Consider the following 15,292-nt stretch of genomic DNA (forward strand, 5'->3'; position numbering starts at 1 on the left):
GTAAAGTTTCAGGAAATAAAATCAATTTACAAAAATGAGTTGCCAAAAAAAAAAAAAATGAGTTGCCTTTCTATACACCAACAACTAACTATTGGAAAGAGAAATCAAGAGTAAAATTTCATTTACAATTGCATGGAAGCAATAAAATACCTAGGAGTAAATTTAAATGAGGAGGAGAATTATTGGGTTGACCAAAAGTTTGTTCTGGTTTTGCCATGTTATGGAAAAACCGAAATGAACTTTTTCGCCAACCCAATATTTGTGCATTGAAAACTGTGAGCTGTAGACAAAAGAAATTGAAGAAACAAATAAGTGGCAAATATTCCATGTTCATGGATTGGAAGAATTAATATTGTTAAAATGTTCGTACTACCCAAAGTGATCTACAAATTTCATGCAATCCCTATCAAAATTTCAATGCCATTTTTCACAGAAATAAAAAAAAACAATCCTAAAATTTGCATGAAACCACAAAAGATCCAAATAACCAAAGCAATTAAGAAAGAATAACAAAGCTAAAGGCATTACACTTTCTGATTTCAAACTCTATTACAAAGCTATAGTAATAAAACAGTATGGTATCAGTATGAAAATAGACACATAGATGAATGGAAGAGAATAGAGAGCCCAGAAATAGCCCATGCAATATGGTTAATTAATTTTTGACAAAGGAGTCAAGAATATATAATGGGGAAAGGATATTCTCTTTAATAAATGGTGCTGGGAAAACTAGACATCTACATGCAAAAGAGTGAAATTGGACCTTTATCTTACACCATACACAATAATCAACTCAAAATGGATTAAAGACTTGAAAGTAAAACCTGAAACCTAGAAGATTTTATAGTTGTAAGCTCCTTGACATTGGTCTTGGCAATGATGTTTTGGATTTCACACCAAAAGCAAAGGCAACAAACGCAAAAATAAACAAGTGAGACTACATCAAACCAAAAAGCTTCTGCACAGCAAAGGAAACCATCAACAAATGAAAAAGTGACCTACTGAATGGGAGAAAATATTTGCAAACCACATATGTAATAAGGAGTTAATATCCAAAATATACAAGGAATTTATAGAACTCAACAGCAAAAAACACACAAATAACCCAATAAAAAATGGGCAAAGAACCTGAATAGACATTGTTTCAAAGAAGACATAAAAATGGCCAATAGGTGCATGAAAAGTGCTCAACATTATTATCAGAGATATGCAAATCGAAAGCTCAGTGAGAGGGCTTCCCTGGTGGCGCAGTGGTTGAGTCCACCTGCCGATGCAGGGGACGCGGGTTTGTGCCCCGGTCTGGGAAGATCCCACATGCTGCGGGGTGGCTGGGCCCGTGAGCCATGGCTGCTGAGCCTGCGCGTCCGGAGCCTGTGCTCCGCAGCGGGAGAGGCCACGGCAGTGAGAGGCCCACGTACCGCAAAAAAAAAAAAAAAAAAAAAGAAACCTCAGTGAGATATCACCTCATACCTGTTAGGATATCTCTTATCAAAAAGACAAGAGATAACAAGTGTTGGTAAGGATGAAGAGAAAAGGGAACCCTTGTACACTGTTGGTAGGAATGTGAATTGATTACTCCATTGTGGAAAACAGTACGGAGGTTACTCAAGAAATTAAAAATAGAACTACTATAGGATCCAGTGATTCTAATTCTGTATATATAATTGGAGGAAACAAAATCACTATCTTGAAGAGATATTTGTACTCCAATGTTCACTGCAGCATTATTTACAGTATCTAATGTATGGAAACAACTAAAGTGTCATTAAATGGATCAATGGATAAATTACGTTATATATACAAAATGGAATATTATTCAGCCTTAAAAAGAAAGAAATCCTGCTTTTGCAATAACATGGATGAACCCGAAGGGCATTATGCTAAGTGAAATAAGCCACACAAAAACAAATACACATGGTATTGCTTATACGTAGGGAAAAAATGTTGAATGCATGTAAATAGAATAGAATGGTGGTTGCCGTATGCTGGGAGTGGGAGAAATTGGGAGAGGCTGGTAAAAGGGTACAAACTTTCAGTTATAAGATGACTAAGGTATTAGGATCTAATGTAGAACATGGTGAGTATAGTTGAGTATACTGTATTGTATAATTGAAATTTGCTAAGAGAGTAGAACTTAAGCATTCACACCAAAAAAAGGAAAAAAAAAAGGAAGTATATGAGGTGGACAGATGTGTCCCACCTTAAATGTGGGAATCCTTTCACAGTGTATATGTGTATTAAATCATCATGTTGTACACTTTAAAAATATTACAATTTTATTTGTCAATTATACCTCAATAAAGCTGAAAAAAATTTACTTAATTAAAAAAATCCTTTGTCCATGTTGAAATAGGTTGTTTGTTTATTGTTGAGTTGTAGGAGTTATTTATATATTCTAAATATTAGTTGCTTATCTGATATATGACTTGCAAATATCTCCTCCCATTCTGTGGGTTGTCTTTTCACTCTCTTGATAGTGTCCTTTGATGCACAGACTTTTTTTTTTTTGATGAATTCTAATTTATGTTTTTTTCTTTTGTTACCTGTATTTTTGGTGTCATATCATCATTAAAATGATCATTAAAATAATGAAACCATCATTAAATCCAATGTCAAGAAGATTTCTTCCTATGCTTTCTTCTAAGGCTTTTATAGTCTTAGCTTTTATGTTTAAGTCTTTGATCCATTTTGAATTAATTTATGTATATTGTATAAAGTAAGGGTCCAACTTCATTCTTTTGAATGTAGATATCCAGTTTTCCTAGTAACATTAGCTGAAAAAAACTCTCCTTCCCCCACTGAATAGTCTTATATGTGAGCATTTATTTTAGGGCTGTCTATTCTTTTCCAGGTCTATATGTCTGTCCTTACACCAGTGCCACACTGTTTTGATTACTGTAGCTTTGTACTAAGTCTTGAAATCAGGAAATGTGAGTGTTCCAACTTGGTTGCTCTGTTTCAAGATTATTTTGATAATTAATAATAAAATATTTTAAAGTACAACCCAAGCAGAGTTTATGTGTTTGTAAACTGTATTGTGTTATGTATGAAGATTTATGCCAATGGCCACATTTATATTTTAAGCCTGACCTGTCCTGAGCTCTAGACTTGGAACTGCCTGACATCTCCACCATGCTTCTCAATATTAACAGGTCAAAAACACAGTTTTAAATCTCTTCTTTGAAATTTGTTTCTACTGGTTTCCATATCTTAATAAATAGCATCACACATTTTTACTCTATTTTACCATTGCTCCCCACCCCACCCCCCACCATATTCCATCCCTCAAGTCCTATTGGCTTTTCCTTCCAAACATCTCCCCAATCTGACCACATCCATCCTTATTACTGTGTCCAAGTTACAGTCATTATGTCCCCCCCAACCCCCTGACCCAATCTGTTCTATTCACAGAAGTCAGGAAGTCTGAGAAAAGATGAATTCTGGAATCTTACGTTTAAGACGTTTGTCCAAGTATTCTAGGATTAATCTGAACATTTGAACTACTGCAAGAATTAAAGATCCAAATGCTAGGGATCCAGTGTGATATCTGGGCAAAGATAAAATGACAATAAAAGTTAAAATATTTTTACTATTAACTAAAAGGATGTTAGTTAATTTTTATTGGTAAAAGGGATCTGCAGAAGGATTGATAGGAAAGAGCTTCTTATACTCTCTTATTCAGATTGACAAAGGTCTCCATAGAGGATTTTAAACCATAGACATCCATTTTGCACTTCATCTATGAAAATGATACCAATAGCCTGTCATCTTATGATGATTTTATGTTTGAGCTGAGCAATGAAGAAACACAGACAAGTTAGTCCTTAATCTTTAATTTGGTGCCCTCCCCTACCTCTTCTCTCCAGTAACCTTTTAGAAGGATATTGGCCTGGGTGGGGATTATAAAACTGTGGCTATAAAACCAGACAAAGCCAGTGGACATCTATGAATCTTGAATTATACCTCTGACCTCAAGTACTTTGCCACTTGAATTATAAACACATTAAACATAACTGGGAAGATAGGTGTAGGTTTCAGTGTGAAACTTACCTTATGGCTCGTCCAAATGCAGTAAAAAGTGGATATGGTGGGATGTCATCAGGTTTTTTCAAGGCCCAGTAATAAGAAGCAAAGGCACCAGCAAGGGCACACTGACCCAATGCAATGACAAAATTTATAAGCCAGAGAAAGACAAATAGATTGAATATCTGGAAGGTAGTGATATATTGATGGTACAGGCTCTTTCCACCATAGAAAGCAAAACGACACTGAGCCCCAGGGCAAGCTTTGGCAATTTCAGTTGTATTAAAAATCTGCACTCAGGAAAAAAAAAACAAAACACGAATAATATAATATTAAGTGCTATTCCAAGATAACACCTTCCTTGCCTTCTCTTGTGTGGCCCCCAATTGCATATCTTGCTTTTTTCCTATTAGCTTCTGCTGTTATTTCTATTTTCTATAACATCACTTTATACAATTCTTTAATGAGCTCTGGAAAGTACCTCATTTTTCCATCGTATGTTCATCAGTCTGCATCCACTATAATTTCACATTTATTAGTGTTGTTGTTGACTGTGCCTGCTTCTTAGGTGTATGACAGGACAAGTGAGCTCAGGAAATAGCAGTGCCTTCTCTCTATTCTGCCTACCGTTTTCAGTGCTCTCCTGCTAACACCCGACCCACCCTCCCCTTCTCTACAGTGATCCTCATCAATGCACATGGTCTCTATTTCAGGATGATTCCTACCACTACTGCTAGATGAAATACAGTAGAATTCTGTATTGCAGTAAATAAAAGAGTTTCTTTTACTTACCTCTGGATTACAGGTTTTATTTTCATGTTTACATTGCCCCTCTGGGGCTATGACTTTGTATATAGGTACCCCTGATGTAGCCAAGTAACTGAGTGAACTCTGTTAAGGATAAATTATTTGCTGGTAGATTGAATGTAAATGGACAAGAAAGTAATGCAAATAACTCAAAAGTCCACTGAAAGATTAATTTCAAAAAACTAATCTTTTAACAATTCATTCATTTTCAGAACCAGAGTAATATAACGTGGGTCAGCTCCACTGAGCGGCCCCTTAAAAACAGTGAAATATAAAAAGATTTTTTTACGTATTGCAAAGGAGGAGTGAGTAGTACCACATGTGAAGACAAAATAAAACAAAATGTACCATGTGACCTATCTGAGGGGAAATTCATTTGGTACACTGAAACATTTTTAGAGATTAGCAATCATAATCTCCATCATAATCACCATCATCATCATCATATCAATTATATCTTTAGGATGTTCCTAGTCTTTCCCACATGGAAACAGACAAACTCCTAGCTCCTGAATAGTAGTGTGTACCTGAGGTTTGAAGGAGTCAGTTACCAAAGGATACACGGCTATCACAGCCCAGTAGGAAATGCAGATTGAGAGGAAAATGAAAGTTAAAACTGGATAAATTAAGGTAGTAGGGATGTATCCAATGGCTCTAAAATAAAACAAATAGTTGAAACTGAAAATGATCCAGTTATAATTTCTCAATTAAAATTTTATCTGTTAGAACTATAAATAAGCCTTTGACTGAATTCATTCCAAGAACAGTGGTAATAACCATCAACTCTTTTTTGCTGATGTATACTTAGTTGGTTTTAAATTTTTATTTATTCATGTTTAGTAAGTTAGAGGCATTCTTTCAATGCTCATGTTTGATTCCTGCCAAAAGTTCCCCAAACCTTCTCCTCTTTGGTTATTTCTGACTGACACATAAATATTTGATGCATTATAATCATGGTATTTCTCCCTTTTCCTTAGACTTTTAAAATTAGAGAGGACCTTGAAGATCATCTGATCAAATGGGAGAATCCATTCCTAATTTAAGAATCCCTTCTGAACTATCTTCAAAACATGTTCATTAGTCTCTGGTGATCTCATTGAGTGAAAGGAACTTACTTTTATATGACACAGCTTATTCTATTTTCTTAACAACCAAAGTATTAGAAAGTCCTTCCTTATCTGCCTGCATGTAATTCACATCCACCACCTTCTGGAGAAGAAAGGACCACCTTTTCCATACAGCAGCCCTTCAAGCAACTCATTCTTTTATTCTCCAGGATAATAATTCTTTTGATATTTCCTCCTAAGATATGGTTTCTAAAATATTCATATCCTAATTGCCCTATAATCTTTTCAGCATATGATACTGAATTAACCCTATGCTGTTTCATACAGCCACTGAGAACTATGATGGAACTATTTCCACTCCTAATGCACTGACACATTTTAGATTCATTTTTGTATTTGTTACCTTCGCCACCTCACTATTTGGGCTATGCTGTTCTCTCTTTTCCCCAGACACTGCTGTTCAGTGAATTATTGGGCATCCCTATGTTTACCCTGTATTCTCATGCATATTTATTCCAGCTCTTATTTTCCCTTGAAAAAAATTATTAACCAGTCACAGTAGTAATTGCCATTTAACACACACACACACACACACACACACACACACACACACACATTTAGAGGCATAGCAGCGGGATAAGTGAATTGTACAATATCATATTATTTAAGAAATAACCCAGCAAATCAGTAGTTTTCAGTGGCTAATGATAGGGCTTCAGTTATTGTGGGAAGGAGAGAGTTTAATTTAACAAACTGCTTGTTAACTATTTCAAACACTGGCTTTAGGTGGCACTATTATTATTATAGATGATGATTTTGTTAAAACAATCCTTAAAGACTATTTAAAATAATTTGGTCCTTGGGCATTAACACCTCAGTTTCCATCATTCTAAATAGAGAACATGACCTATTGGCTTTGTAATAACACTTCCTTGCTGTTTCCATGCATTATTCAAAAGTTTAAAGTATTATCCTCAAGTGACCTTTTGGAATAGTTTAGAAACTGTAGGTGTTATTACCTCACAACATGAATTTTATGAAAAACTGTTTATTCTGTAGCATTTTATTATTTATTTATTTATTTTGCGGTACGCGGGCCTCTCACTGCTGTGGCCTCTCCTGTTGCAGAGCACAGGCTTCGGATGCGCAGGCTCAGTGGCCATGGCTCACGGGCCCAGCCGCTCCGCTGGGAATCTTCCCAGACTGGGGCACGAACCCGTGTCCCCTGCATCGGCAGGCGGACTCTCAACACACTGTGCCACCAGGGAAGCCCCTATTCTGTAGCATTTTAAAATAAAAATGGCTCTGGGTATAAAATGTTCCTGAATTGAGAGCTGTAGATACAAAATGTACAGTCTGGTAGTGCTAGGACCAATTATTCTGTCTACTGGCAAGTTTTGTTATTTATACAAAACTAGCAAGAGCACATAATTGACTTTATAGAATTATGGTGATTTAAAGTTCTGCAAATGATCTCAACCATTAATATTAACATATGACTCAGTATGGGAATAATATAACATAACTAACTTTTATATAGCACTTTATCACTTTCACATAAGTTATCCTCCTAACATATATTTGGTGTTTAAAAAAAAAGTGCTAGTGCATAGAATACATGAGTTTTAGCTTTATTTTACCCTATGATAATTGAGGTTTGGGGATTTTGAAAGATTTGTTAGCATGAAGTTTTTAATACGTGGAAGAGTCTGAACTTGAACAAGTCTTCCTGAATGGAAAGCAGATTTAACAAGCCATCTTAAAGGGAAAATAGTCTGGGGCATCAACAAATAAGCAGTGACCGATATGACATTGATATACAGTATATGAGTTTCTCCATCAAGGCCTTACTTGCTCCCCTCCTTCAGCAGGGCAATGGAGATGCGGATTCGGTCCCTGAGGAAGATCAGCATGAGGATGATGAACACTTCAAGGATGCAGAGTATTATCACTTTAAACAGGGGGGAAAAAAAAAATAGTGTGCGATTCAAATCAATCCCCAAAGCAAACTTTCTCTGCAAAAGTTAGGACTGATCTTCATGATTATTTCTACCAATTCTGACACTTCATAATTTAAGCAGTGCTACCTCTCCAAAAATGCCAGTTTTAGAAATTCGCTTTCAAAACCTTCCAGAAACGCTAAAAAAAAAATCTAGATTAAAACTTTTAGCTAGAGTTTAAACAACTCAGTTGGACAGGCTTCATTTTATCTATGGAAACATTTCACACCATTTCTAGAAATGAGAAAATAGGCATGGAAGAAAGGAAGGGCTGCTTTAGGCAACTCTATTTTAGATGTTTTCACTTTCACTCCTTTGAGTAAGAGAATCATTACAGAAGAAAATTTCTGGACTGGCTCCCCACTCACAGTGCCTCTTAATTAATTGATCTTGCTGATGGACGGGGTGGGTTCTGAGATGCCACATTTTAAGTTTCACACTCCACCTATCATGGCTGCCATTGATGAAATCAGAGTGTAAACCCAACCCAAGTTGTGTAATAATAAGTCTCAGAATTAGAATTAAGGGAATCTAGTTCGGTTTTGAATTGAAGTTTATAAACCTCTTGAACTAAGAGTTATACACATTTAATAAACTGTGTAAAAACCATCTTTATGTGAAGTAAGTGAACCTGCAAAGAAAGAATAAAATGTTTATGTGTAAAGAAAGAGAGCAAGTGGAGGAAATCTTGGCTCCTTTTTGGCTTTTTGTTTCCTGGATCCACATACACTTGAAAGTCCAGCTGCTTTTCTGCTGCTTTGAGTTTGGTGAGACACTTCTATATTCTTAGAATAAATACCCCTGCCTTGCCTCCAGCTTGTTCCTTTGTTTCTTTTTACTTAAAGCCAAACAGTCCTAATTACTATATTTCCTCAATTCTAAGACATACCTTCAATTTAGTAATATCCTTTCAGGAAAAGTAAAGAAATCCTTTATTAAATGTCTATTCATTGATTATAAAATGCATCCTGACCTCAGAGATGTTAAAAAGTGAAAAGGTATGGATCCTAAATTAAGGAAATATAGTACTGCTAATAACAAAATCTGAAATTATAAAAGAAACTTAATGGAAAGTTAAATTAAATTCCTACCCATGAAAGAGTCCATTCTAACGTTCTTGCTAGATAGTTATTCCGCTCATGTCTGAACACTTCCAGCAATAGGGCGCTCATTATTTCATTCTATTGTTATACCACTGAGATTCGGATGATACATCCCACTTCAGTTAGTATCTCCAAGTAAGTAGAAATCAGTTAACCCAGAGATGTGAGAGGATCTTAGTAAGGTATCATCTCGCTACTACATCTTTTTAGTTAAACGATGTATTTATGTTTTTATGCAAAAAACATTTTTGATTCTCTTAAAACTAAACTGAGTCCAAAATTGTGGAGTATAGCCATATTAACCTAAAATCACTATCTTCTTTGGACAAACTTAAGAATATGAAATATATCAGTCACTTTATGTTCTGAAATTGCATTGAAAAAGAACATTGCATATTAAATTTGTACCTTTACAAAATTACATATTTTAAATGGTTATATTAGAGAAATTTAACTGTCTTTTGAATTTATATATTATATTCCCTCCTTTTGTTTGAGCAAGAGCAAACAATAGAAACATATGTTTTCAGCCCCTAGAGAGGAGCTGGTATAAATCTAACTTTACCAAGGAGGCTGGGATAATTAATAGAAATGAGAATAGAACCATCTCCTAACACAATCCAAGACTCATACAAATTATAATTTTTGCATGTATAACTGCATATTTTTAGTGTTTCTGTCAATTAGTATAATTTCATACGTATACCCTTGTCTCTGGTGCCTAGGATTTCATCAGACACAGAGCAAGTAATCAATTAATGTCTGATAAATGCGTTGTGAAAGCTAACACTCATTTGAGGAAAGATAAGTATTGCTAGACTTGAAAAGAAAAGCAAGCCCTGTTTTCTCCTCAAAGTACCTCTCAACTTCTCCAATGGCAGATTCTGATCATCTCAATGATTTTTGTGTTGAAGGTCCTTAAGAGACAGCAGCAGGATGACCATAGAACCTGTAACTAAGATCCATCTCAGAGTAAAACTAGAGGTTTCAATACATAATGGATGAGATTTGTCATCTTTAGATATGACAGATGACAGTAAATGGACTGCTGAGGAGATATGGAATCACTCAAATTCAGAAAAAGTAATGAGGATTTAAGTTCTAAGACACCTGATTTTTATAGTTAAAAAAAATGGCTATCAATGAAGTTCTTCTGAAACATATTTGAAAAAATAATGTGCTATGTGAAGGGAATTAGCTGCATGAGGGCTAGAAATGGGAACCCAAAGAGCAAGAATTTGGCATTTTGATCTAGTACTGTCCAAGGAACACAGAAAAACTGAATTTGGCAGACAAAAGAATCTGGTGGGGGCTTCTGTGCAGCAGGGCTAGCTCATCAAGCTTGGCATGAGCCTTAAGAAAACATCTCTCAAGACTATCCAAGGGTCTCTGCTAAAAAACTTTCTCACTAGTGATCTGATTCCCCATATGCCTTGACCCCAGGAAAGCAGTGTCCTAGGTGGTATATATGTCTGTATTCTGGTCACAGAGAGAGTACCCTAATAGTTTTAACGAATAAAAAGGCACTCTGGTGACATGTTGTGAGCCTGTCCCTGATGACTTTTGGGTGAAGTGGCAAAATTAAGTTTTCAGATTTATGGTGATGGGATCCATGCTGGAATCATGATACTCTCCAAGATATTGCCCCCCTCTTAGGCTACCTCTGGGCTCCTTACCAGGCATCCTCAAACTTGTCTTCCCTGGCTCTCTAACTTCAACAACATATGAAGATGAAATATTTTTAAAGCACCATGTAATTACAGATCATCTTTAAAATCTTGAATAAATAACATGAATCTCTGTAAAGTGCAAGGAATAGTATAATAAAACCATTCTAGAAATAGAGGATTGAAGCCATCTCTGAAATCATCTAGCTTTTAAAATATTTGTTAATATTACCCTTAACTAACTCAATCTAAATAAACATTTCAAAAATGTAAATTTCTTTTCAGTTATTTATTATTCCAATTCTATAACAAGTTGTTTAAAAGTCCTGCTATGAAAAATTTGTTGCTTATTTTTCTTTTTCCTTTTTCTATTTTAAAAAACAAGTTTGAAAAATCAAGCATTTTTTTCCTTTTAAAATACCTTTCTTGGATATCAGATTAATGGCTATAAACGTCTATATCCAACCCATTTTAAGTTGAAGGCAAATAGCTTGAGATCATTGTAAAGTAACATTTTCCTAGATTATATAATAAATTCCCCTCAATGACTTTTCCATTTATTGTAGCTAGTATTATTATAGACACACTTATTTTAATGACATTAGCAATAAGTATATTTTAACAAGTTATACCAACCCAAATTTTCCTTTACACAAAAAGATGCTTTCTTGTTATTACAATTTTAACAAACAAGTTTTTAAAATCCACTCACTAAGTGCGAACCATGTTTGTTTCAGTTGAAAGTACATGCTTATATCAGTCTGAATCCCGATGTGAAATACAGTTAAGTGAGAACTTGGCTGTCCCTGAAGATTGCTGTATTCCCGGTAACAGTGCCATATTCCTTGAAAAGGAGAGAAAAGTAGACTAATATAAAATGCTATTTTCTGAAATATAAGCTATACACTTATAACACATATCTACATGAAATTGATCAGCATGGTCATTTTTACAAAGGCAAGATTCATATTTCAAATTAAATATTTTATGTGTATCTAATAGTCTAAATGTGCTACTGTATTCAGTATAAATGTTTTCAGTATTTGTCTGGATGACTGTGGCAACATCTGGCTTTAAATGACCTTTTAAATAGAAACAACCTTAATGTCCATCAATAGCGATTGGTTAAAAAAATTATGGTATATTTGTACAGTAGAATACTGCATTTCCATATAAAGATGAGAAAGTCTAGTGTTAGTGAATGATCACCAGATGTTTTGTTAAGTGGAAAAAAGAAAAGTACAAAATGATATAAAAATATGCTATAATTCATATAAGAAGTAAGAACTATATATATTTTCTTATACACATGTAAAGTATCTCTGGGAGGATACATAGAAATACAATATTTTTTGCTTCCAGGGAGGGAAACTTGGTGACTAAGGAGTAGAATGAGAAGGAAAATTTTCACTGTATAAACTTTTTATCTTTTAACATATAATCTATTTAAAAAGCAAATTTAAAAAATCAGTTAAGTTGAAAAAAGCCTTGTGAAATCTTTTCGATGGTGAAGGGATGTCTTGATGGAACTGTCTAAAAGCATATTCTTATCAAAGATTGTGTCCAGGCAAGGCAAACATGGACTTACTGTATTTTGGACTTACTGTATTTTCCCCAAGACTCTGTGTTTCAAACTGTATATGACTTTTCACATGGTCTAGATAAAGTGGGAGTAGAAAACAGAGTTAAGAGGCCTATTTATTTTAATGACCCATGGGTCTGGATTAGGTCCGTTGGATATGTTCTAGCAATAATGAGGAAAATAGCTTTTAAAACCTCTAACTGTAAACTAACCGGTTTTTTTCCTAGATACAAGGTGAGAGGGTATGGCCCATGGAAAGACAAGAAACTAAATTAGAAAGGACAGTTGTTTCTCAAAGAAATATAAGATAAATCCCTTCATTTTAGGCATTGCTTTCCCTGTGAATTTTTAAAAATTCCTTTAAAAATGCTTTATGGAATATTTGATACATACAAAATTATATGTAATGCAGATGTTGGTTTTAAAGCATACAGTAAAATAAACACATATGAATGTATCACCTATCTTAAGATTTTATCATCCTAATTTTGCTCTAATTACATAAAATAAAAATTTTTCTTCTACCTGAGATTTTCATCCTATCATACCTACTGCCTCTCCCTGCCAAAGAACAATTACTCTGAATCCTGTGCTTATTATTCTCTTATTTTAGCAGAAAGATATGTTGAAATATCTCCTTAAGGGGTATTTATATCCCATAAAGTTTTATTATTTATTGATTTATTATTAATTCTTATAGTTCTATGACTTTTGAGGCCATTATTAGATGCATACATGTTTACAATTAGTATATCTTTTTAGTAAACTGTATCCTTTATATCCCTAGCAATGCTTTTCATTCCAAAATCTATTTTGTCTGATATTATTATGGCTACTGCAGCTCTCTTGGTTAATGATTGCTAGTATATTTTTATCTATCCCTTCACTTTGAAACTTCCAATTTCCTTATGTTTTGTGTAACTTATGTAAATAGCACAGCTCCAATTCGTATATTTATATCTTAATCTGACCTGACAATCTCTGTATTCTAAACGATGAGCTTAATAAATTTATATTTAATGTATTGCTATACTTATTTTTCAACCTTCTTACTTTTTGCTTTTCCTGTTCCACTTTGTATCTGTACTTCTTTTCTTCCAATTCTTGTCCTTTAAAAATTGATCAGTTTTTGTTTGTTTATTTATATTCTATTTTTCCCCTCTACTGGTTCAGAGATGTCTTCTCTGTTTTTAGAATAAATTACCCTTGAAAATTGACTATGTGTACTTACTAACCAAGTCTAAAGTCAACACAAGGAAATACAAGAAACTTAGATTACTCAGTAATCACCCCAGTCTGATTATTCCTCTGTATTTTACTTATGTACAGTTAGACCTCAAAAAATTGGATATTATCATTATTTTATACAAAGGTTGTTAAGCTCTACCTACAGGTTTACCAATTCATTTTCTTTGCTCATCATTCTTTCTTGCATCTCATACATTTTTGCGGAATCATTTTCCTTCTTGAAGTAGGCATTCCTTTAGTATATGTCTATTTGTAAACTCTGGTTTTTACTTAAAATATCTTTATGTTACTCTTATTCTTGAAAGATAGTTTTGCTGGGTGTACAGCTGTAGGTTTACTGTTATTTTTTCTTAGCTCTTTGAAGGTATTATTCTACTTCTTTTGTTGCTGTCAAAAAGTCTGCTTCAGGGACTTCCCTGGTGGCACAGTGGTTAAGAATCCACCTGCCAATGAAGGGGACACGGGTTTGATCCCTGGTCTGGGAAGATCCCACGTGCCACGGAACAACTAAGCCCGTGCACCACAACTACTGAGCCTGTGCTCTAGAGCCCGCGAGCCACAACTACTGAGCCCACATGCCACAATTACTGAAGCCTGCGCACCCAGAGCCCATGCTCCGAAACAAGAGGAGCCACCGCAATGAGAAGCCTGCGCACCGCAATAAAGAGTAGCCCACGTTTGACGCCAACTAGAGAAAGCCCACACGCAGCAACGAAGACTCAATGCAGCCAAAAATAAAAAGAAATTTAAAATTTTATAATTAAAAAAAAAGTCTGCTTCAGCCTAATTGTTCCTTTGTATATGATCTGTCTTTTCTCTCCAGTTGTTTTAAAAGTCTTTTGTCTTTGGTCTTCTGAAGTTTCACAACAATTTCCTTCTTTTACATCATTAATTTCTTGCTCTCTAATGGGTCATTCCAAACTTTATACAAGCATGTTGTTCTTTCTCACATCTTAAAGAATAAAACAAAAGATTTTGACACTTTTGACACTCTTCCCCCAATCCACTGCCCAATTACTCCCCACTGCAATAAAACTCTCCAAAATAGCCATCTATGTTGTCTATCTGCAGTTCCTCTCCTCCCATCCTCTTTCAATCCACTCTAACCAGACTTTTCTTTCTCATTATTCTACCAAAACTGCCCTCATCAGATTACCAGTGATCTCATCACATTTCTAAATCCAAGGCCTAGTCTCAGTTTCTCAATTCTCATCTTTCTTGACCTATCAGCCCCATTTGACATGGTTTATCACTCCCTCCACTTTTGTTGTTGTTTGTTGTTGTTGTTGCTGCCTTTTAACTTGGCTTCTATAACATCACCTGCTTTTAGTTTTCAAAAAAACCTGTTTTTCCTCAGGTGTCTTTGCTGGTCCCTTCTCTTCTCCCTGACCTCTTAATGTTGGAGGACCTCTGAACTCAGTCTTTGGCCCACATCTCTATGTATACCTATTTTTTTGGGTAATCTCAGCAAGTCTTATGGCTCTAGTGCTTCTGACTCCTAACTATATTTCTTTAGGCTCTCTCTTTCTAACTCCAGACTGTATATTCAACTGCCTACTTGCCATCTCCACTTTAATGCCTAATAAACATCTCAAACTCAACATGTCCAAAATTATACTTCTGATCAATCCCCTTTCTAAACCAAAAGGTTCAGAACCTTGCTCCACTCAAACCTTCCCTATCTCAGTTGATGTCAACTCCATCTCTCCAGTTGCTTGGATTAAAACCTTAGAAGTCATTCTTGACTCCTGACACTCTCTTATGAACTGCATTCAATCCATCAGGAAATTCGGTT

General features: G+C 35.0%; 1 protein-coding gene across 2 annotated transcripts in view; it reads right to left on the bottom strand.

The window, feature by feature from the left end:
• SLC44A5 (solute carrier family 44 member 5) overlaps nucleotides 1–15,292 on the bottom strand; it is a 166,206-nt gene that overhangs the window by 23,464 nt on the left and 127,450 nt on the right. Inside the window, exons 10-15 of one of the 2 annotated variants that reach the window (XM_032638801.1) lie at nucleotides 11,380–11,511; nucleotides 7,749–7,848; nucleotides 5,392–5,484; nucleotides 4,816–4,903; nucleotides 4,051–4,151; nucleotides 3,453–3,547 (exon numbers count right to left, since the gene is read on the bottom strand). In XM_032638801.1, the coding sequence (XP_032494692.1) occupies nucleotides 3,453–3,547; nucleotides 4,051–4,151; nucleotides 4,816–4,903; nucleotides 5,392–5,484; nucleotides 7,749–7,848; nucleotides 11,380–11,511 (609 nt within the window). Of the gene's footprint in view, nucleotides 1–3,452; nucleotides 3,548–4,050; nucleotides 4,314–4,815; nucleotides 4,904–5,391; nucleotides 5,485–7,748; nucleotides 7,849–11,379; nucleotides 11,512–15,292 lie in introns of both variants that reach the window. The other variant, XM_032638793.1, reaches the window with a different exon arrangement.

The sequence above is a fragment of the Phocoena sinus genome, chromosome 1 (assembly GCF_008692025.1).
Source record: "Phocoena sinus isolate mPhoSin1 chromosome 1, mPhoSin1.pri, whole genome shotgun sequence".
Lineage (NCBI taxonomy): Eukaryota > Metazoa > Chordata > Mammalia > Artiodactyla > Phocoenidae > Phocoena > Phocoena sinus.